This window comes from Aricia agestis, chromosome 2 (genome assembly GCF_905147365.1).
Source record: "Aricia agestis chromosome 2, ilAriAges1.1, whole genome shotgun sequence".
Lineage (NCBI taxonomy): Eukaryota > Metazoa > Arthropoda > Insecta > Lepidoptera > Lycaenidae > Aricia > Aricia agestis.
The window spans coordinates 13,886,811-13,909,386 of NC_056407.1; the positions used below are offsets into that span (position 1 = coordinate 13,886,811).

The 22,576-nt window shown below is 34.5% G+C and overlaps 1 protein-coding gene across 8 annotated transcripts in view; it reads left to right on the forward strand.

Annotated features, from left to right (window-relative positions):
• Nucleotides 1–22,576, forward strand: part of LOC121739928 (nesprin-1) — a 164,886-nt gene that overhangs the window by 74,520 nt on the left and 67,790 nt on the right. For 7 of the 8 annotated variants that reach the window (XM_042132546.1, XM_042132545.1, XM_042132547.1 and 4 more), the window contains 11 exons: nt 1,308–1,682; nt 2,015–10,054; nt 10,125–10,199; nt 12,245–15,972; nt 16,160–16,337; nt 16,425–16,610; nt 17,384–17,731; nt 17,838–18,098; nt 18,180–18,650; nt 19,885–21,183; nt 21,326–21,499. In XM_042132546.1, the coding sequence (XP_041988480.1) occupies nt 1,308–1,682; nt 2,015–10,054; nt 10,125–10,199; nt 12,245–15,972; nt 16,160–16,337; nt 16,425–16,610; nt 17,384–17,731; nt 17,838–18,098; nt 18,180–18,650; nt 19,885–21,183; nt 21,326–21,499 (15,135 nt within the window). The remainder of the gene's footprint in view (nt 1–1,307; nt 1,683–2,014; nt 10,055–10,124; nt 10,200–12,244; nt 15,973–16,159; nt 16,338–16,424; nt 16,611–17,383; nt 17,732–17,837; nt 18,099–18,179; nt 18,651–19,884; nt 21,184–21,325; nt 21,500–22,576) is intronic. The other variant, XM_042132548.1, reaches the window with a different exon arrangement.

Sequence of the window (22,576 nt, forward strand, 5' to 3'; positions counted from 1 at the left end):
TCATTACTCTAATACTAATAGGAGCAAAGAAATACAGGATAGTGTGGAAAAAACGGGGGAAATTATTTGAAAGTGCTTATTTGAACGCGCTAATCTCAGGAACTACTGGTCCGATTTGAAAAATTCTTTCATGGTTATATAGCCCATTTGTTGAAAAAGGCTATAGGTTATATTTCATCACGCTAAGACTAATAGGAGCGAAGAAATAGAGGAAAATGTGGGAAAAATTGGGGAAATCGTTTGAAAGGGCTTATTTGAACGCGCTAATCTCAGGAATTACTGGTCTGATTTGACAAATTCTTTCAGTGTTAGATAGCCCATTTATCGAGGACGGCAATAGACTATATTTTATCACGCTGAGACTAATAAGAGAAGAAATAGAGGAAAATGTGGAAAAAAACGGGGGAAATTATTTGTAAGGGCTTATCTCACGAACTGCTGGAGCAATTTTTCTGTTATTTGGCATAGATAAGAAGTAGACCACGTGAAGGATCATAGGCTATTTTTTGTTAATTAATTTGTCTGTAAAATATCTAATTTACGCGGGCGAAGCTGCGTGGAACGTTATATTTCGCGTGGTCACGATATCTGCATGGCGCGTAAACGGCTAGACCCATTTTGCTGAAATTTGGTATAAAGATACTTTAAGTCCCGGAAAAGCACATGGGATACCGTACATTTTGTCCCGGAAAAATGTACGGTTACTGCACAATATACTTTTATGATTTGCGCGTAAACTATTAAATCTATTTTGATGGAATTTAGTATGGAGATACTGTGAGTCTCGGGAAAAGGACAAGGAATAAGTACTAATTTTATCCCGGAAAATGTACGGTTCCCGCACAATAAACTTTTATGATTATCGCCTAAACTATTCAATCTATTTTAATGAAATTTGGTATGGTAATACTTTCAGTCTCAGGAAAGGACAAGGGATACTTTTTATCCTGGAAAATATACGGATCCCGCACAATAAACTTTAATGATTCTCGCCCAAACTATTTAATCTATTTTGATGAAATTTGGCATGGAGATTGGAGATACTAATTTGAATCTGGGACAAGGAATGTTTTTTGTCCCGTAAAAATGTGTGGTTCCCACACAATATACTTTTCTGATTTGCGCGTAAACGACTCAATCGATGTACGAGAACAACTATAAACTAAAGTCCACGCGAACGAAGTCGCAGGCAACAGCTAGTGTATTATATGCATTTTTTTAAATTAACACCCTCGGCATTATGCCTATTGCATGCCCATTATACCATTAGTATAAACTTATTTTACTAAGGTCGATTAATTTTACAGGCATACAACCAAAGCGATGATGCTGATGGTATTTTAATACGCAATGAGGAATACTTTACCAACCAAGGCAAAGTGATGCAAGTAGAGCATTGCTTGCAAAATCTTAAAAAGATCTCACAAAGTTACACTCACCAAACCAATGATACTACCCTTGAAGAGTCAGTACGAAGATGTGAGCAGATGTGGGAAGCGACTGTCCACAGAGTAGAACATTTCCGGCAACATCTTCAGCGGATACCAGCTAAGTGGGACGCTTATCGAGAAAAGTTCCGAGAAATGGAAAAATGGATGGATCATGTTGATCACACCATGGACAGCATTGTTAGAGAAGTCGACTCCGCAGAAGCATTTGAAAGGGAGAAAACAATATTCCAGGTGAGTAATGTTTGAATATTATCTGCAATTATATAATATTTTTTTCTTCATGTGTTATAACCTAATAAGTAAGTTTATGTAACTTAAAACTAAGTACTCATGTCAATTTTACTACTCACAATAATATTGTTTCTTCATGGCTTGCATTTATCAGCTTAAGGAGCTTATGGTAAATATACTTACAACATTATAATTTTTGGACATTTATTGATAACAGTCATAACTTTATTTACTTATTATAAGTGTATGTGCTTAAGCACTATAAATAACATATAACATTATTATATGATCAATAATGTGTATACTGTATAATGTTCCTTATTTGTTACCAGAATATCTGCCGTGACGCTGATCGCAAACGTGAAGATATGAAATGGCTAGTTCAAACACTCGACATGCTTTCAAGTCACTGCGCCGACACCGAAGCTCAAGAAGAACAAGTGAAGCTAGAAAATCTCATTACAAGGTACAAAAACCTCATACCGACTATAGAAATAACAATGATTAAGACTGAAACGTACACACGTTGCTACACGTACAGACGAGAGGTACATGAAGTAATTTGCATTTTGGAAGGTGCAAAAGAACATGCACTAGTTGAACCTGAACCACAATCCTTACAACATGTGGAACAATTAGTCTTGGAACAACAGGTTGCGGTACAAAAATTAGATAGGCAACGTCCTTCTGTTATGTCAATGCTACAACGCGGCAAGGAACTTATCAAGGATGCGAATGCTCCAGCATTTGTAAGAGAAGATGTCAGAAATCTTGAAACCGGTTGGAATACAGCCTACGAGTCGAACACTGACCGCCTACACAAACTTCGCGACACACAAAAAGTATGGTCTAACTATGAGTACCAAAAAGAGGAGTTGCTGTCTGATATTGATAAAATTGAAAATTATGTCGCCCATCCGGGCTTGGAGATTGGTGCTACTAACATATCCAGAGAGTTACAGGATACCAAAGTTATCAGTACAGACTTAGAACGTGCAAAATCGGAACGTTTGCCGCAGTTGCAACGCGCCTATGCTGAGCTTCAGTCTCTTACAGCGAATAAACCAAAACCTGTAATTGAAAAAGATTTGAAGACGATAGAACACAAACTGGATAGAGTGCAAGAAGAAGTAAAAACAAAGGTAGATCATTTAGAAAAATTCAATAAAGAATGGGTTCAAATCGAACACAAATTAGAGCACGTTCGCGAATGGATAAAAAAAGAAAGTCCAGCTTTAATATCTCAAATACAATCAGATAATATTACACCTGAAGAACGTCTAGAAAAATCTCAATCCTTAAAGAAAATCTTATCAGAAAAGTTAGAAATAATAAGAGGTGTTGCAGATCAAGGAAATAAATTAGCAGCTGAACATAGAGTTCAAGATGCAAATAGATTGAAGGGAGAAGTTGTTCTTTTAGAAAAAATGGTTGCAGATTTACAACGTTCAATGGAACATCAGTCAAAAGTAGTTGAACATGACCTTGCTAGCTGGCAAAAGTATCAAAAAGGAGTAGCTGAAATAAAACCTTGGATAGAAGAAGCCGAAGTTAAACTAGGAAGTGTTCCAAAACCGTCATCTTTACCGGAAGCACACCAACTTCAACAACAGTCAAAAGCTTTAGTTACAGATTCTGACAAACAGTTAATGAATTTGCAAATCCTTTCCAGTGTTAGTCACCAACTGTCAGGTAAAACCACGGCACCGGATGAGGTTGATGCAATACATTCTAGGTGGGCTGTTGTGCATGATTTGGCAGACCAATGGAATAATAGGCTAGAGAAACTGATAAATAACTGGGAAAATTTCGAAAAAGAAGCGGAAAAACTTGAGACTTGGGTCGAAGAGGGTGAAAAGCTTGTAAGCAGTCGTAGCCTTTTGGTCGAAACTCCTCAAGTAGAAAAGCTGGATCGTGAGTTAAATAGACTTAAGTCGTTTGGTAATGAAATTTCACAACAACAAGCGAAGATAATAACACTATCACAAACTTGTGATACTATTTGTCACAACATCCAACCAGAAGGCGCAACACTATTAAAAAATAAAGTGGCAGATATTAAACAAAGAACAAATTCGTTGGCAGAAACTGCAAGAACTAGAATAAATGAACTATCAGATAAAATTATTGTACGTCAAGAGTTTCTTGCTAAATTGCATAACTTCGATAATTGGATTACGGACTTTAAGAGAAAGACAGATAGCTATGATCAAATAAGCGTTGATAAAGTAGAACCATCTTTGCAGTCTATGCACGTGTTATTACAAGAGCATGCTGCAAAGGCCCCAGAATTTACAGATATTTATACGGAAGTAAAAAATATGACTTTATTGTCTCATCCAGAAGAAACTAGATCTTTGAGCGATACCTATTCCAACATTGCTGAAAACTATCAGGTTATGGAATCAAATATTCAACAGAATAAAGGCATTTTGCAGAAGTGGTCGGAGTTATTAAATTGGTTTGAGGATAACAAGCAACAGCTAAGCCATATTCAATATCAGCTCGATGGGCCAAAATTAACGTCTGAAAGCTATGAAGTTTTAAGACAAGAATTAGAAAGTATTCTTCACAAAATACCGGAGTGGAAGAGCAACGTCGCCTTACTAGATGGTCCATCAAAAATTAAAGTTACCGATCAACATTCGGGCCGTATAATTCCCCCCACAAGCTTAGTAAAAGAAATCGAAGTTAAAGCAGATTCATTGCTTAACCAAGTGACGACAAAGAGGGACCTTGTTCAAAAAGTTGGTGCACGATGGGATAAATTCAACTTGCAACATAACGTTTTGTCGCAAGTATTACATAATATACAATCCACTCTTAATGAGATGTCTCAGGTACCCGTACCGTTAACTGAAGCAACCATTCAAGACATAACAGAAAAACTTGACAGGCTTGATTCAGATCTAAAAGAAAAGCAATCTATTCGCAAAGAGCTCCGAGAAGAAGGCTTACACCTCATGAGGGAAGATCAACCAAACATGGGGACTATCCAAAATGCTCTCTCGGCTGCTGACAACAACTGGGACCAACTTGTCAATACTGTAAGAGATACCAAGAATAAATATATTCTACTTTCATCAACTTCCCAAGAACTTAACAATTTCTCTGTTGCTTTTGACAGAGAAATGAATCGCGCCGAGCAGTTGTATGATAGTTGTAAAGAAGCACCTAATGATTATGTACAGACCGCTCAATCATTGGAAAAAGCCAAAAAAGCTTACGAAATATTGAAGAGATCTAAGGGTTTACTAGACCAAATGGAGTCAATAAAACAATCTGTTTTGAAGCAAGCATCTACTCTAGGTGGTTTCGACACTAGTCCTATTGAAGAAGCTTTTCTTAACTCACAAACAAGATGGGAAAAAGGCAATGATGCTGCTATAAAAAGAATACAAGATTTAGAATCTCAACTAATTGTGTGGCGCCAAATTGATGAAACAAGAAATCAAATTGTTTCTTGGTTGAGTGAAACAGGACAAAATCTAGCAAATGCTTGTGATAACTTGGAAATAAGATTTGGTCAAAACCATCTTACGAAATACAAGGAAGAGCTGCCATTATATATTGGACTAAAAAATAGTATTAAAGCTAAATGTGAGCAAATAATTAACCTTAACAAAAATATACCAACAAGCCAAGTTGCTTCTATAACAGAATATCTTGATAACGAATTCCAAGCATTAGAATCGTTAGCTGGAAATCTAGAAACAGCTGTCTTTTCATTGGAATCTAAAGAAAACAAACTTAAGGAAAGCATCAAAAAGCTCTCTGATAATGTTAGTAAGATTCGAGATGACATTATTAAATGTGACGATATGTCAGGAGACAATGTAAAGATTTTAGATCGGTTGAAAAAATGTCAGCTATGCAAAGCCGAACTTCAAACACTTAATGAAGAAATTGATAACTTAACTCAAGATGTCTCTGAAATGAATTCGAATTATCCTGGATTTTATGAGTCGTTAGTGCCAAAAGATTTAAGTACTTTACAAAAACGTTTCGAAAGCGTTGTCCTACACGCTAATAAAACTGAAACCACATTATTAACATTCTTACAAAAACTATTTACTGACAAATTAAGTATGTTAAATAGAAACTTAAAAATTTTAGATGACAAAACAAGGTGGTGTATGCCTGATGCATCGACAGATAAATATAATTTAGAAGTGAAATGTGCAGCACTAGCTGATGTAGAAAATGGCATCGCAGACTGTCAGTCAAAAATAGTCGAATTAAAAGACTCTTGTAATATTTTATTTGCTGTCGCAGAACCTGTGTCTGCACAGGAAGCAGCCGCACAAACTGAAAAGGCCCAAAAAAATCTAGAGGTCTTAACTTCAAATTACGAAGAAATTAAAAAACGGCTACAAGAAAACATTGAAACTTGGCAAGACTACGAAAAACTTCTTGAAAACGTTTCTGAATGGCTTAAAGATAAAGAAAACCGAGTTAGGCAAGAGGCTACTAAATTAATTGATTTAAATAATATCGATGAAAAAATTGTTGAAATCGAAAATATCAATAAAGAGGTAAAAGATTATGGCACTCAAGTGAAACATCTCGTTGAAGTTGGTAATAAAGTGCTGTCACAAAGTCCTGATTCACGGGTTATGCAATATATTAATCATTTAGAAACAAGATATCAGACAGTTGGTAAATTTATGGATAACCAATTGAATCGGCTAAAAGATCTAAAGAATGATCAAAAGAAATATGACAAATCTATAGCAGATTTCAAAGATTGGATTAGGGGAATAAACGCAAAAGTTTCAGAAGTATCTGCAATGACCAAACATACAAAACCCACAGCTGCAGACTTAGAAAACATAAAAAAATTAAATGAAAGTAAAGAGTTGGGCCAGAAATTATTAAATTCTGCTATTGAATCAGGAGAAGCGCTTTTTAGTGGTATTACACCAGAAGACAGAGAGAAGGTTCGTAATGAATTAAGGTCATTAAGAAGTGCCTTTGAAGATTCTATCGATTCGTTAAACAACGTGGTAAAAGATATTGAAACTACTATTAACAAACGGTCATCGTTGGATGATACATTTAACCAAGTCAAAAAATGGGTAAATGATAAGGAGGCTGAAATAGGAGATCAAAAATTATCTTCAACTCTCCCAGAGAAAAAGGCTCAGCTGCATAACAGTAAAATTTTATACCAAGAAGTAGAATTATATCAAGCAATGTTAACTCAACTTGCTGAAAAAATTAAGTTGATGCCAGATGAGGAAAGTGAAAAAGTTCTTCAGAACATATTAGACAGATACAAACGCATTTCTAAGGAACTTCACGACAGAATATCTATTTATGATACTCACGTGTCAGAACATGAAAAATACGTACAAATGTTTGAAAATGTACGAGATCTAGTCAATCACGTTGTTGCTGAAAACAGTTTGGTTAATTATGCTATCGTTGCACAAAAGGATGATATAGATGCAAAAATTTCGTCAATTGAGAATATTATATCAAAAGGATCTGAAATAGAACATGACATTAGTGATCTCAAGACTCAGTTACACAAAGTTTTGGAGACTACTAATCCAAATGGACATCCAGTGCTTATAAGCGAATTTGAACAACTTAAGACTTCTTGGGATCAATTTGCTCTTCAGTGCAGTGAGCACGACAAAAAGCTAAAGGATACTATGAAAGTATGGTCTGAAAATCAAAAGAAACTAGATGAATTAGAGGAATGGTTAAAAGTAAAAGAAAACCAGCTTAGAGATCAAAGCTTAAAAAGTAATTTGGATGCTAAGATTGCTCATTTACAAAAAGTAAAAGAAATACAAAATGAGCTTGCGTCTAGAAATATTGAATTTACTGACCTCACTAATAAACAGAACATGACAGGAGAACCTGAAATAATATCTAGGACCTCTAAACTTGCTACTATGTATCATACTTTAAGCAATCTTGTTAATGACATAATTTCGAAGTATGAAGTTTTCGTGTCGGAACATCAAGCTTTTGAATCTGAATATGTTGAAATGGAAAAATGGCTTACTAATATGCTGAATGACTTACAAGACTTAAATGAAATTGTTGGTGACTATGCTGTATTGCAAGAAAAACAAAATAAGGCCAAAGAACTATATGAAATAAGAAACAAAAAAGCACCTGCATTTGAAGAGTTTCTGGGACTTGGTGAAAAGCTATATACACACACTAGTCCCGATGGACGAGAAATTATCCGACAGAAAATTCGTAAAGTAAGAAATCTATGGGATACCTTTGGTGATAGTTTTCAGGAAACTGTTAATAAATTAGACCAGTGTCTTTTGCAATTTTCTGACTTTTCCCTTGCGCAAGAGCAACTAACAAAATGGTTAAAAGATGTTGAAAAGGCAATGCAACGTCACACAGAACTCAAAGCCTCGCTTGAAGAAAAGAAAGCTCAACTCCAAAATCATAAAATTATGCATCAAGAAATAATGACGCATCAACAATTAGTTGAATCCGTATGTGATAAAGCTCAACAACTAGTTGATCAAACTCACGATGCATCTTTAAATGTTTATTTACAATCTATAAAACAGCTTTTCCAAAATATTGTTACCAAGTCACAGAATCTTCAAGATAATTTAGAAGATTGTGTTAAGAGACACGAAGAGTTGGTCAAACTTATTCAAAGCTATAAAGATTGGTTTGGATCGCAATCAGAAAAAATTTTGGATATTGAAAACGCAGTTGGAGAAAAACCTGAAATTATTCGAAAACTTCAGTCCGCTATTACTATGAAAGATATAGAAAAAATTGGCTCAAATAAGTTAGATGAAATACGTTCAGTTTTTGGTACAGTAAGTAAAAGTACCTCGGAATCAGGAAACGCTGCTATTAAGACCGAAATAGACAACTTGCACGATCAATTACGAAAGGGAGTTGAAAATATCGTTCTTTCAGAACGAAAACTTAAACAAACATTAGAAATTTGGGACAAATTTGACTCTTCTAATGAATCAATCTCAGAGTGGTTAAAAGATATGGAAACCAAATGTCGTGATCAGGCTCTATGCTCGACGCTGCAGGAGAAAGAAACTCAAATGCAAAAAAGTATAGACATTCGCAATGAAATACATGCAAAAGAAAAAGAAATTGACAATTTTGTGGATGAATCTCATAGTCTTATACAACTCAGCGGCGTAGAGAGGTTGAAATCGTTAGTAACTCAGATAAATAACCGATACCAGCAGCTCCATTTAATATCCAAAGAAATTGTTAGTCATTGGTCTGAGTTAGTTGTAGACCATAAAAAATACGACCAACTCCGTAATGAGTTTGACTCATGGCTTAAACCTTTAGAAGAACAGTTGTCGCAAATGATTACAAAAGAAGATAAGTTTGATATTGAAAGCAAGGGCAATAAATTACAAATATTTATATTGGAAAAAGATAACGGAGAACACAAAATCAATTCCCTTACAAATGCCGGTGACAAAGTATTGCCAGAAACAGCAACTAATGGTAGAGAAATCATTCGAGGTGAAATAAGAGATTTAAGAACGAGATGGGATAAATTTAATGATGGCATACTGAATCAACAAAAAGAATTTGAATCCCAGACATTGCAGTGGTCAAGTTACCAGGAAGTATTACAGCAAACATTAGCATGGTTAGATGAAAAAGAAAAGTTAATAGAAGGAGAAGAAAAAAGTATTCTTAACTCAGCGCAAGAAATAAAATCTAAATTGCTTAAGAATAAGACACTTTTACAAGAAATAACATCGCACAAAAGGGTTATAGAAACCGTTACCGAAAAGGCTAAAAGTATCGCGGCTAGTTTACAAGCAGGACAAAAGGATAACGAGGAAATGAATTCTACGATTAAATCCATTTGGGACCGCTACAATAGAATTGTTAGTAGACTTTCTGCAGTTATTGATAAACATGAAAATCATTATGAAATCTATCAACAATTTATAGAACAGCAGAAGTCTTTACAAGATTATCAAAAGCAACTGTGGGAAAGACTACACGCCTTATCAGATTACACTGGAAACAAGACTGCTTTAGTTAGTAAATTATCAAAAATTCAAGAATTGCTTGATGCTGTACCTAATGGAAACACAAAACTTAAGCTGCTAACTGATCTTATAGATAATAGCAGTGATAAACTATCGCCTCGCGGCAAAAAAGATATGTCTCGTGAATTAGCTATATTGAAGGCGGATCTGGAGAAATTTACCGCTACTGCGCACGATGTAAAACGTGGTATCGAAGAGAAAATTCAACAATGGATTGAATTTGAAAGTGCAAATGATCGCTTACAACATTGGTTGGGAGACACGGAAATGACACTGAAGAATTATACTCCGAAAGCAACTCTAGAAGAGAAGTTAGATCAATTCAACAAATACCAGGTATGGGTTATATCTTTTACTATGTGCGTAATTTATGATAAACACTAATAAACATGTAAATTTTAAACAGGAGGTATGTAAGGCTATAGATAAACGCGAATCTCATCTAGATGAGGTCAAAAAATTGGGTGAACCGTTGGATCAAGTAAGAACTTATTGTAATGAGCACTAGTGGGTGGTAGTCTAATTTTCAGTAGTGAATTGTCTAATCTCACGAACTGGATATTCTAACTAAAAAAACTTTCAATTAAGAAAAGCTGTAGCATTTTTCTTTTGAAAGGGACACCGGCATGCATAAATATAAGTGAACATAAAATATATTAACAAGAGCATTTTATTCAACATTTTCTAATAACCAATATTGTTTGATCGCGGAGTGCGTTGAATGTCGTACGTAAATTAATTAATTGCTACTTGTTTCTTTTATTCACGCACGTATAATTATATTGCCATGATAAATAAAATATGAGATAAAAACGCAATAGTACAAGATATTTTTTATTCATTAGTAGAAAAGGTCTTGTTAAAGAAAACTACGAGAAATATATTTAGCGTTTTTTGTTTACCATACTTGATCTCTGTAAACTCACAAATAGTGTTTTCGCCCAGGCTTCGAGTTTGCTGACTATTAAATTATATAAAGATGGGACTCAAAGGGTTGAAGTTAATAGTAAAAGATCCAATGGTACCAAATTAGAATTAGGTCTACCACAGGGATCCATTTTAGGAACATTTCTTTTTCTCATCTACATTAATGACTTTCCTTATCTAGTTAAATATAATGAGATAGTACTTTTTGCTGATGACACTTCACTTATTTTTAAAGTAAAGCGACGGCAGTCAAATTACGACGAGGTAAATAGTGCTCTCTCAAAAATAGTACATTGGTTTAATGTTAATAACTTACTTTTAAACTCGAAGAAAACCAAATGTTTAAAATTTACTTTGCACAATGTTAGGCAAGTTCAAACCAATTTACTATTAAATGATGAGAAAATGAATTTGTTAGACTCCACTATATTCTTAGGCATTGCATAAGATAGTAAATTACAGTGGGGTCCTCATATTGCTAATCTTGCAGGTAAGCTTAGTTCTGCAGCATATGCAGTCAGAAAAATTAGGGAAATTTCTGATGAAGACACGGCAAGACTAGTTTATTTTAGTTATTTTCACAGTAGATTGTCTTATGGTTTCCTTTTATGGGGAAACGCTGCCGACATCAATACAATTTTTGTGCTGCAGAAGCGAGCTATACGCTAAAATTTATAAAATGTCAGCTTTTGAATCTCTGAGAGAAAAGTTTAAAGAAATTGGTATTCTAACTGTTGCTTCTCTTAGAAAGAATCTGTTAGAAAGAATCTAACTAAATTTAAAACTAAAAGTGATAGTCACGGTAGAAACACTAGAAATAGGCACAAGCTGGCAATACCAGTGATCAGACTTAGCAAAATAAGTAAATAAAGCCTTTACAATAAAATCCCGGAAAACATTCAAAATCTATCAATTAATAAATTTAAAAAAGTAATTAAAGAACGTTTGTGTGCCAAAGCACGGTCAACGATTTCCTAAACGATAGCACATCTTGGGAGTAGGATGGCTGCTTGCAAGGCTGCTTCTACATTTATTATATGTGACTTACAATTGTGTATTCATGTTGTATAGATTAAGTTATTTACATTGTAAATTTTTTAAAAGACAAATTTTCCACTTCTTTACTAAAAAGTGGCCCCGTGCGAGTTTCTTACACCGGTTCTTCTCGCCGGGTTAGTTCCCGAACCGGTGGTAGGCAACATGTTGTTCAACGTTCTGAAAACATTTGATTCAAATTTATTCAGAAATAAAACAATTTTTATTTTAAAATACTATTCTTTCAAATATTTTATGGTTTACTTAATAAGAAAAGTTATAGAATTTGTTTCTTAACAGACTTAAAAAGTTGTGAAGATAGAATGCCGCCTACCGGTGTCCTTTTTAATTTTTTTTAAACGAGTGCAGTACATGTCAAATCTTAATTAGGTATTTTTAAGTAGTTCATTATATTATTATATTTATTGCTAATAATTTCAAATTAAATATTGTATTGTAATGTAGATTAATTTGACGATAACAGTAATACTAATAAAACTGTTTCTTCGCGTCTTAGAATGATGTTTTATTTATTTAAAATTATTTACTGATTTTGTTTTACAGGCTATTTTAGCAAACCTCAAAAAGACCGAGAATGATGTCGACAAATTAGCAGATGAATTTAGCGATTTGATTGAAAATTGTAACGATACCAGAATAACAATGAATTTACAACAAATGACATCAAGATTCCAGTCCGTACATTCCACGGCGAAAGAACTCGTCAAAAAGTGTCAGCAGGCAGTTAATGATCACAACGCTTATCAAGAAAAATATAATCAATGTAGCGATTGGATCAAAGCTGCACAGTATAAATTCGAGGAATGCCAGAGAAATATCTCTAACACCCCTGAAGCAATTAATATAAAACGTGAAAATTTGAAGGATTTATTGAGCCAACGTCGTAATGCTACACTCTTAGTAAATAATACAGTTGAACTAGGTGAAAAACTTTATCCGTCGACATCTCTTGAAGGAAAAGAATTAATAGAACAGCAACTTCATGAAATACGTCAATCTGTTGATAACTTGTTCGACAGTATTACAAAAGCAGAAAATGATCTTGATTCCGAACTTGTCAAGTGGTCATCATTTAATGATAATCTCAAGGCTGTTCAAGAATGGCTTATGATAGCCGAGACTAACCTGCCTAAGGAAATTGAGCTAAAGGCTACTTTAGACGAAAAACGTGAACAACTTGACTTATACAGGAAATATCTACAAGACGCTATAGCTCATCAGCAAGATATATTGGAGTTAGAAGGAAGAGCTCACAGTTTACCTGACGCAGATAAAAATATCGCAAAAGAAATTGGTCAACTTAAGAAAAGACACAGTGTTATACTTGGTCGCGCTAAAAAGTTCGTAGAACAATATGAAGCTATTGTAAACAATCATCAGCAATATAGTAAAGCTGTTATGGACTTGCAAGAATGGGTAGAAGCTACTCATAACACTTGCCAACTTTGGGGTGATGTGAATTTAGAAAGAGTAGCCTTAAGTGGAAACATCGAAAAACTTAAGTCTCTTCAAGTTACACTTCCTGAAGAGAAAAATCGCATCGATAAGATTCGTATCTTAGGTGAAAAAGTCTTGCCTGATACAATAAGCAGTGGCCAAACTAATATACGCAACCAAATTGACTCTTCACATCAAGAATGGGAGGGCTTAGTTTCGTTCATTAATAAAACCATTGAATCTTTGGAAAATAAAATACAACAATGGAATGAATATGAAAACATGAAAGAAGAATGTTTGGCATGGATAAGAAATACTGACAATCAAATTCACGCTGTTGATCTCAAAGCAACGCTTCCAGAAAAGCAAGAACAGTATAAAAAGTTCCAAGAAATGCAAGGAGAGGTGCGTGCAAAAGAGCTTGAAATCGATAGTATTACCGAAAAAGCACAACAATTATACACATCTATGCTTGCATCTCGTAGTTCTCAAATATCTGACCTTACAATTAAATATCAAGCTTTATCACAGAAGATTAAAGATGTCACTAACCGGTGGCACCAATATGTTAAAACGCATCAAGAGTTTAGCACTAATATAACTAAATGTTCACAATGGATCGAAGAATTGCGGGATAAGTTAGACTTTTGTGGCGATCTTGGTACTTGCTCTCAAGATGATCTTGAAACTAAGCAAGTTTTAATACAGAATCTTTTACTTACAAAAGATGAGGGTTTTGCCAAAGTACAAGCATTAGTTGAGCTGGCTCAAAATGTAATGGCAAATACAGCACCAAGTGGCCATGAAGCTATCAACAACTCTTTAGTAGCTTTACAAGAACAATGGTCTGCATTAGTATCTAGAATGGTAGAAATCAAAAACTTATTAGATGATTCCGTCACGAAATGGGCTGGTTATTTGGAACAGATTCAGTCTATAGAAAAAAGCAATAATTGGCTAGAAAGTATGTTACAAGAATTGACTCCGTTTGAATCAACTATGTCTGACAAGCGAGCACAACTTGATAAACTTAAAGAAGTAGAAGAAAGAGCACGTTGCGAACGCTTAGAAGTTGATACTCTTAAAACTAAAGCTGCTGAAATGTTAGCTTCTGGTCAACAAAATCAAGCGGCCTCGAAAGCTCAAGAAGTTTTGAATAAATCTGACTCATTATACGATAAAATCAAGAAGCTCCTAACCGATCGTGAAGAACAATATAAAGACCACAGACTATACAAGGAAGCCCACGATGAACTTATTCAATGGCTAAGCCGAGCACGAGAGAAAGTTCCTTCAATGAAATCTAAACCTTTGGGTGATAAATTGGCTATTGAAAATTCCGTAGCTCCCTTAGACGCTCTCATTAATAAGCAAGCTCAAGGAGAACTTTTACTAGAACATTTACAACATACAGGAGAAGTTGTCTTAGCAAGTACTTCAACTGAGGGCCAACAAATAATTAAAAATGAAATGAAGGCTCTTAAAGAGAGTTTTGATCATTTGTTTAATGAAATAAAGCAACAAAAAAATCAATTAGAGGAAACTGTCAGTCAGTGGCGCGAATACAAAGACGAATATGAAAGAATATCGGATTGGCTACAACAAAAAGAAATACTCATAAAAAATCACAAATTAGCACTATTAGGAACTGCAAAGGAAAAAGCTAATCAAGTAAAAGAAGTGAAAGAAATTGTAGATCAATTAAATAAGGGCAAAAGTGATATTGACAACTTTAATGCATCTGCTGCTGGTTTATTATCTTCTCATTTAGATACTTACGTTAATAATCAACTTAGACTTTTGAATTCAAGATATCAAGTTGTTGTTAACATGGCAAATGATGTTCTGAAGAAAGTTGAAACTAATTATGAACAACATCAAAACTATGATGACAACTACGCTAAGACGAAAAAATGGATAAACGAAGCTTGGGATATTACGAGAAGTGGTGGTGAAGCCGGTAGTAATAGCAGTAAAGAAGCTTTACAAAAGCGATTAGGTCAAATTGAAGATTTACTGAAACGTCGAGAAGAAGGTCAGAATCTTGTACATGCTACCGTGAACAGCGGAGAAAAAGTTTTGCGTAATACAAGATCTGATGGCAAAGATAAAATAAATACAGAACTCAAAGAACTACAAAGTGAATGGGATCGACTTGTTAAAAAAATGACCACAGCGAAGGTACACCTTGAAACATCACTACTTCAATGGGCCGACTACAGTTCTAGCTACTCACAACTGCAACAATGGATTTCTGACAGAGAAGCGAAACTTCAAGAAGTATGTGAACAAAAGGTAGCAAAATCTAAAAAGGGACAGGACCGGCTTGCAGGTTTGACGACTGGTTTAAGTATTGGTGAACGAAAAGCTACACTCCGTCAAACAAACAATATAGTTCAAGATATTGTTTCGTTTGAACCCATGATCCAGTCTGTAACTTCTAAGGCTTCAGAACTTATGCAGCAAGCTCCAGCATCTGAAATAACAAGCAAATATGAAAGCTTATCTAAACAAGCGAAGGACTTATACGAAAAACAAAAAGAAACCGTAGAACAACATCAAGCATTTATAGATGCTGGTACAGATTTTGTCCAATGGATTAGAGCCGCTAGAGAAAAATTAGGCAAATGTTCAGACGCTACAGGAGACAAAGAATCTTTAAGTAGTAAAATGTCTCAACTTAAGGTCCTCGAAAGTGAATTACCAGAAGGACAAGCTAAATTGCAAAAGGCGTTAGAACAAGGCGAAATAGCGTGTAGCTTAGCTGATGACGAAGATAGAGAAGAAATTGAAGAAGAAGTGGCTTTAATGCAAGAAGAATACGATACTTATGTGTAAGTAGCAATTAAATATTAGTAACAAAAGTTTTTCATATTAATGAATTTCCATGCGAAAAAACAGTGCAACCTCTGTTTCTAATTTCATTTGAATTTTTAATATTTACTTATTTAATTCTTAAATATGTATCATATTTTTAATTCGTTAATCATTTATGAGTTACATCAAAACATTTATTTACAGAGAGCAACTGAATAATACGAAGGCACTCATAGAAGGTGGTATCGTTAAATGGACAGAATATGAGGAGCAGTACAAAGAAGCCTTGGATTGGTTGTCAAAGACTGAAACACTTGTGCAGTCTTTCAATAAACTGCAAAATAATTTAGAACAAAAGAAAGTAGTTCTTGAAGAGTTCCAGGTATTACACATTACTTTAGACACCTGATTTTATATTATTATTAATTATTATCAAATTGGTATAATCTTTTACTATTTTTTTTGCCAGGGTCATCTACAAACGCTATTTGATTGGCAATCAGAGCTAGATAAACTGAACGTACACGCGCAGGCCCTACTAGAGACGTGCGCTGATACCAGAGTTTCCAATGGAATAACACAAATTACTACAAAATACAATGCTCTGCTATCATTAGCGAAGGAAGTGATGAAGCGTTTGGAACTTCATTATCAAGTAAGTCACTGACATTTATGTTATATCTGATATTAAAAACCTTTAAGAGTCCGTATACGAAATTTTGAAGAAAACGACAGAAATAATCTATATAGATAAAATTCTATCCAATTCGAGAAAAAAAATAAAAAAAAAACAAATTGTGCCAAAAAACACGATTCAAACCAACCTAAATCTCACATTATATTGTTGTTTTGAATCGTGTTTTTTGGCACAATTTGCTTTTCTTTTTTTTTATTTTTTCTCGAATTGGATAGAATTTTACCTATAGATTATTTCTGTCGTTTTTCTTTTTATGAATTACAGCTCCAAGTTGCCGAAATTAACAGCTATTCTTTGCCCATTTTCTCTAAAATTTTGCCGAGTTACACATTTTTTTACTCAACTATTTCATATTAAAGTGGTAAAAAGTAATTCCAACATTGTATAAACGACTTTCTCAACAGTACATTGTATTTTTTTCATACCGTTAAGACGTCAATACAATCCACAAACAGGTGATATTCTAAACCTTTTACAGCAAAAATCACAAAACTGTCGCGGGTTTGAGTTTGATTTATTAAAAATACTTTAAAAAAAAATCTAGCTACAACATTAGATTATAATTGAAATGATCTTACATGTTGTGCATTAAAACTTATAGAAATACTGTATTTTAACTGTTAAATCACGTCAGTTAATCAGCAAAATCGGCAAAATTTCGTATACGGACTCTTAAATGTTAGTTTATCTAACAAAAAAGAAAAAAAAATCATACAAATTATCTTTACCAGGAACACCAACAACATAATGCTTTATATGGAGAATGCCAAGACTGGCTTGATAGAACTCGTGAAAAACTTAACCAATGTGCTGAAATACCGAATACACTTCAAGAAGTTAACAGCAAACTGAATACAGTGAAATTGCTGCGTCAATCGCTAGAACAAGGCCAAAACAAACTGAGATATCTCCTTGAGCTTAAAGAGAAGGTTATTATGAACACAGAACAGGCAGGAGCGGCAAAGATTCAAGAGGACACTGATAGTTTGAAACAAGAATTTGATAAATTAATAGCTGATTTACAGGATATAAGGAATAAGTTAACAGCTAGAGCCTCTCAATTTGATGACATTTCTAAGGTACACAAAACAACTGTTATTATCATACATCTATTAAAACATAGTACTATTAACATAAAAATCACAAATAATGTGTGTAATTACATCAATTATAATTATGTTTCAGATTCATAAATTGTTAGTTGAGTGGCTAGACGATATTGACCAAAAGATACAGTCAGATGATTCACTCCTTAATGATCTTTCGGAGAAAAAAGCAAAGCTTGAAAAGTTCAAGACATTTAACAGAGATATTGATTCACATAAAGATCTAGTTGATAAATTAAACAATAAAATAAAAGAAGATGCGTCTTTGAAAACAAAAGACATTGAGGATACTCTAAAACGATATGATGAAACTAAAAAATCCGTGAACGAGACTATAGGTGTAAGTATTTCTTATATGTAAACTTTATTATATCATGTACTAATTAGTTAATATTTACTATTGTTTATATTTTTTCCTCAGAAATTGGAAGAATATGTCAACTCACACATTAAATACAAAGAAGCCTATGATAGCTTTTATGATTGGATTCGAAACTGCAAAATTGAAATACAGCAATGTTCAGACTCGCACGGTGATAAAGAGGAAGTACAAAAGAAGTTGAAGAACGTTCAAAAAGTTTTAAACTCTTTACCTAAAGGCGAAAATCTGCTAAAAAAAACCATTGAGTTGAGTGACGCCGTTTTAAAAACAACAGGAAATGAAGGAAAAGATAACATCAACCAAGAAATTAAACAATTGAAAATAGAGTGGGAGAATCTACAACAGATTTGTAAAGACACAAAGAAATTACTTGAAAAATGTCTCACTGCTTGGTCAGACTTCCTCGAGACTCTGGATAAAATGTCAAAGTGGGTTAAAGAATTTGGCGATAAACTAAACGCCGTGCAAAAAGTTGACAAGATAACACCAGAATATCTGGAAAAATGTCGTGTAAGTATCTACTGCATAAACCTACGAATAATAAAAACTAAGGAAGAGTAACTGTCCAAAAAAATTTCACGAGTCTACAAAATGTAACTGTATGTGTGATATATTCGGTACACAATTTTGTGTAAAAATAGAAGTGATAATAATAATTAATGTCAACAGCTTTATTTCGTAAAGAGTGTTAGTGTTACGTTGCTATTGCCATATTTTAGTGTGTTAAAATGAACCAAATTCAAAACGGTTGAAGTATGAGAGTTACGTTTCCTTAGTTTTTAACCCCCGACAAAAAAGAATGTTATAAGTTTGACGTGACTGTCTGTCGGTCTGTCTGACTGTCTGTCTGTCTGTCTGTCTGTCTGTCTGTGGCATCGTAGCATCCAAACGGGTGGACCGATTTTGACCTAGTTTTTTTTGTTTGAAAGCTGACTTCATTGAGAGTGTTCTTAGCTATAGTTCATCATCATCAGCCTGCTCCATGCTGAAAAATCGCGGTTCATCTGGTTCGTGGAGGGCCGATTAGCAACTTGCAGTCGTTTGGTGGGCTTTATTGCATTCTAGTTCGTGACATTTATGAATGGAAAGTTGACCTGGTGCTGCAGCATCAGATGGTAATCAATAGGATACCCAACTCCTCACCAACTTAGAGCAACGGTTTCGTGTTTGGGCTCATTTGAATTGCGACAACTAGTATATAGATATAATATTATGATCCTGTTGATAGGAATTAACTCTGCACAAGTTTAAAAAGCATGAAATAAAATTAAATTAAGAAATTTAAAAAACCCCCGCCAAACAACTTTAAAAAGTAATGAAATAACATATTTTACTGTTAATAACATATTTTAAGTTTAAATAATTCCTAAGTGTAAAGTGATATTTTAGTCCATAATTGTTGTCAAGGTGTGTCGGGGGCCCGCTAATGTAGATGTTTGATTTCACATAACTTTATAGTTTAAGGGTCAGTTGACAGCGAACCGAATCGAGACAATCAGTGACATGGCGATACAAAATGCAAAAGTCACTATTGGCGGTCCCCCGACACACCGTGACAGCAATTATGGACTAAAATATCACTTTACACTTAGGAATTATTTAAACTTTAAGTCAGTAAAATATGTTATTTCATTACTTTTTAAAGTTGTTTGGCGGGGTTTTTTTAAATTTCTTAATTTAATTTTATGTTTAAAAAAAATAACAAACTGAATCTTGATTTTAATATTTTATTTTTATTTTACAGGATTTACTTGCGGAAGCATTAGCTAACAAACATGTGCTAGAAGAACTTAATGATAGGTGTGAAAATTTAATGGAGTTAAGTGCTTGTTCCTGGGTTCGCGACAAGACAGTTAATTTGCAGACTGAATACACAAACCTTCTTACAAAGATTCAGGGCTTAGTATCTAATGGTGAAAAGAATCTTTCAGATCACACAGAGTTTATTAAAGCAAAAGATGAATTACAAAAATGGCTGGAAACAGCTCATGGAACAATACATGATTCAGTTGGAGTAGGGGATCTCGATACGACTAAAGATAAGTTAGAGACCGTTAAACTCGTGAGTAATAGAATGACAGAAGGTCATCATTTACTAGTTGTTTTGCAAGAAGCATTTAAGAAGGCGCTCAACAACACTCCGACAGAGGAGCAAGATGGCCTCAGAAATGATGTTAAGGTTTTACAAGAAAGCTGGGACCAACTAAAGATTAACTTGAATTCAATAACAGCGCAACTCAAGGCCGCTATTGGTAAATGGGAAGACTTCGAAGATTCCAAGAATAAATTCAATCAATGGATCAAAGATACTGAGCAAAATCTGGAAAAAGTACCAAAAACCGGTGGTGAGTTGGGTGAAATGAAAACTTTACTCGAAAAATACAAACACATCGAAGATGAAATTGATATAAAGGCTCCCGAACTAGAGCGATTGAAGTGTGAAGCCGCTGAACTTAGCAGTTGGGCAAGAAAACCAGCTGTGAGAGCATCGGTTGCAGAAATAGAAAAGAAATGTGAAGCTCTTAAAGCCAAATGCGCTGCTAAGAAGGCAGATATCGAGTCTGAAATTAAAAATTATAATCAATATCATCAATCGCTCCAAGACACAGAAAAATGGCTCCTTCAAATATCATTCCAGCTCATGGCTCACAACTCTTTGTATATAGCAAACAGAGAACAGACTGAAGAACAACTAGCGCAGCATGCTGTGTTGTTGGACGATATTCAGAAGTATCAATCTACATTAGACGATTTAGAAGCTAAAGGACGAGCTCAGATTGAACGTTACGAAGCTACGACGCCGTCTATTCGTGATACAGTTGGAAAGCAATTGAAGAATGTCAGCGACAGTCATAAGAGTCTCTTGGCCACAGCGCTGCAAATTGAAAAGCGTTTGCGAGAAGGTCTTGCCAAATTCAAAGAGTATGAAGACACGCTGGAAAGTATATTAAACAATTTGGACGAATGTGAACCAGCAATCACCGAATTGGATGTTCCAGTGGATGGTCTGTCACATGGACGCGACCTACTTGAGAAGGCTAGGGTAAGTGATTGATCTCATATGGTCAATGATTGATCTGAATTGTGATTGATCATATTTAAAAGAGTGGCTAATGAGTTCACTGTTCTAAAGACAAATAATACTCACCTCAAAAGAACTATGACAAATATCTTTTTTTATGCAGGGATTGCACAACCGTCTGCAAACTGAGAAGGCCCGCCTCGGCGCGGCAGTGGCGGCTTGTACTGCTGCGGCAGCATCCGTGTCTCGGCCATCATCGCCGGCTGACACCGCTCCACCGCCTATACCACAGAACGAACTGCGCGTGCGAGCGAGATTAGAAGACCTCATTGACCAGGTACTGCGAGCCTCCTCACAGGTTCTATCCGCACGTCTGCTTGATTGAACTTACTCCCCGCGTAAAGAGATGTATATTATGCGCTCTCTTTCTTGTCTTCGTCATTTAGACAACATTTTAATGTCTACTAAACTACAATGAATAGAATTACAAGAAAAGCTAGAACCGTTGACCCTAGCCAAAATTTTAAAACCATGTTTTGCTACTGAACGTGAACTAGTGTTTTCTTTTTCGTTTCTGAAGGTGATATAAATGCACAAACAGACAAACACTATTTTATTTTTATATTATATCAATCGTTTCATGTTATGTGATTCATTTTTGAGTCGAATTTTTTATATAATATAAGCCTTCCTTGTATTGCATCAATATTAAAATGAATAACACATTTTAAAAATAAATGGCATATATTTCAAAATGATAATGAAGATGATATTGATGCTATATAAGCCGACTTAAGATTTTCAGATGTTGTACCGATTAAATCCGATTTTAAGCTGTATTGCCAGGTCCGAAATATAAACCAACGCGCTTTAAATTGAACTGAAAGTAAGATAAATTTAAAGAATATTGTAAAAAGAGTAGCTAAAATTTGAGTAGTTAGATAAGCTTGTCGTTGGATACGTTTTTTTGCACCTGGTAATATTGCGAATTTTAAATGCACTAAGCAGCATCTAGTGTTTTATGTTGCCTTTTCACGACCGATGCTTTTTACTAACACCGAAAAATAACAATCCATGGATTATAAGTACAAAAACAAATTATTCCTGTTATTTTAAAGGATGAAAACAAAACTTTCCAACCTTTCATTCACAGTGTACGTAAAAATACATCGTAAAACATGAAGCATCCAAAATAGCATAAATTTGAACATTCTGTATGTTGTGTGCTTTAAACGCATTTAAGAATAAAAATATACGGCAAAACAATACCAAATCACTTTTCCATATCCTTGAATATTTCAAACCTTGTAATTTGTTATTATGCTAAAATTATGCTAAAAATTATTGTAAAACAATAAGCACTTTTACTAACTTGCACTGTTTGGTCATTGGTGTGATGCATGGTTTTGTTCAT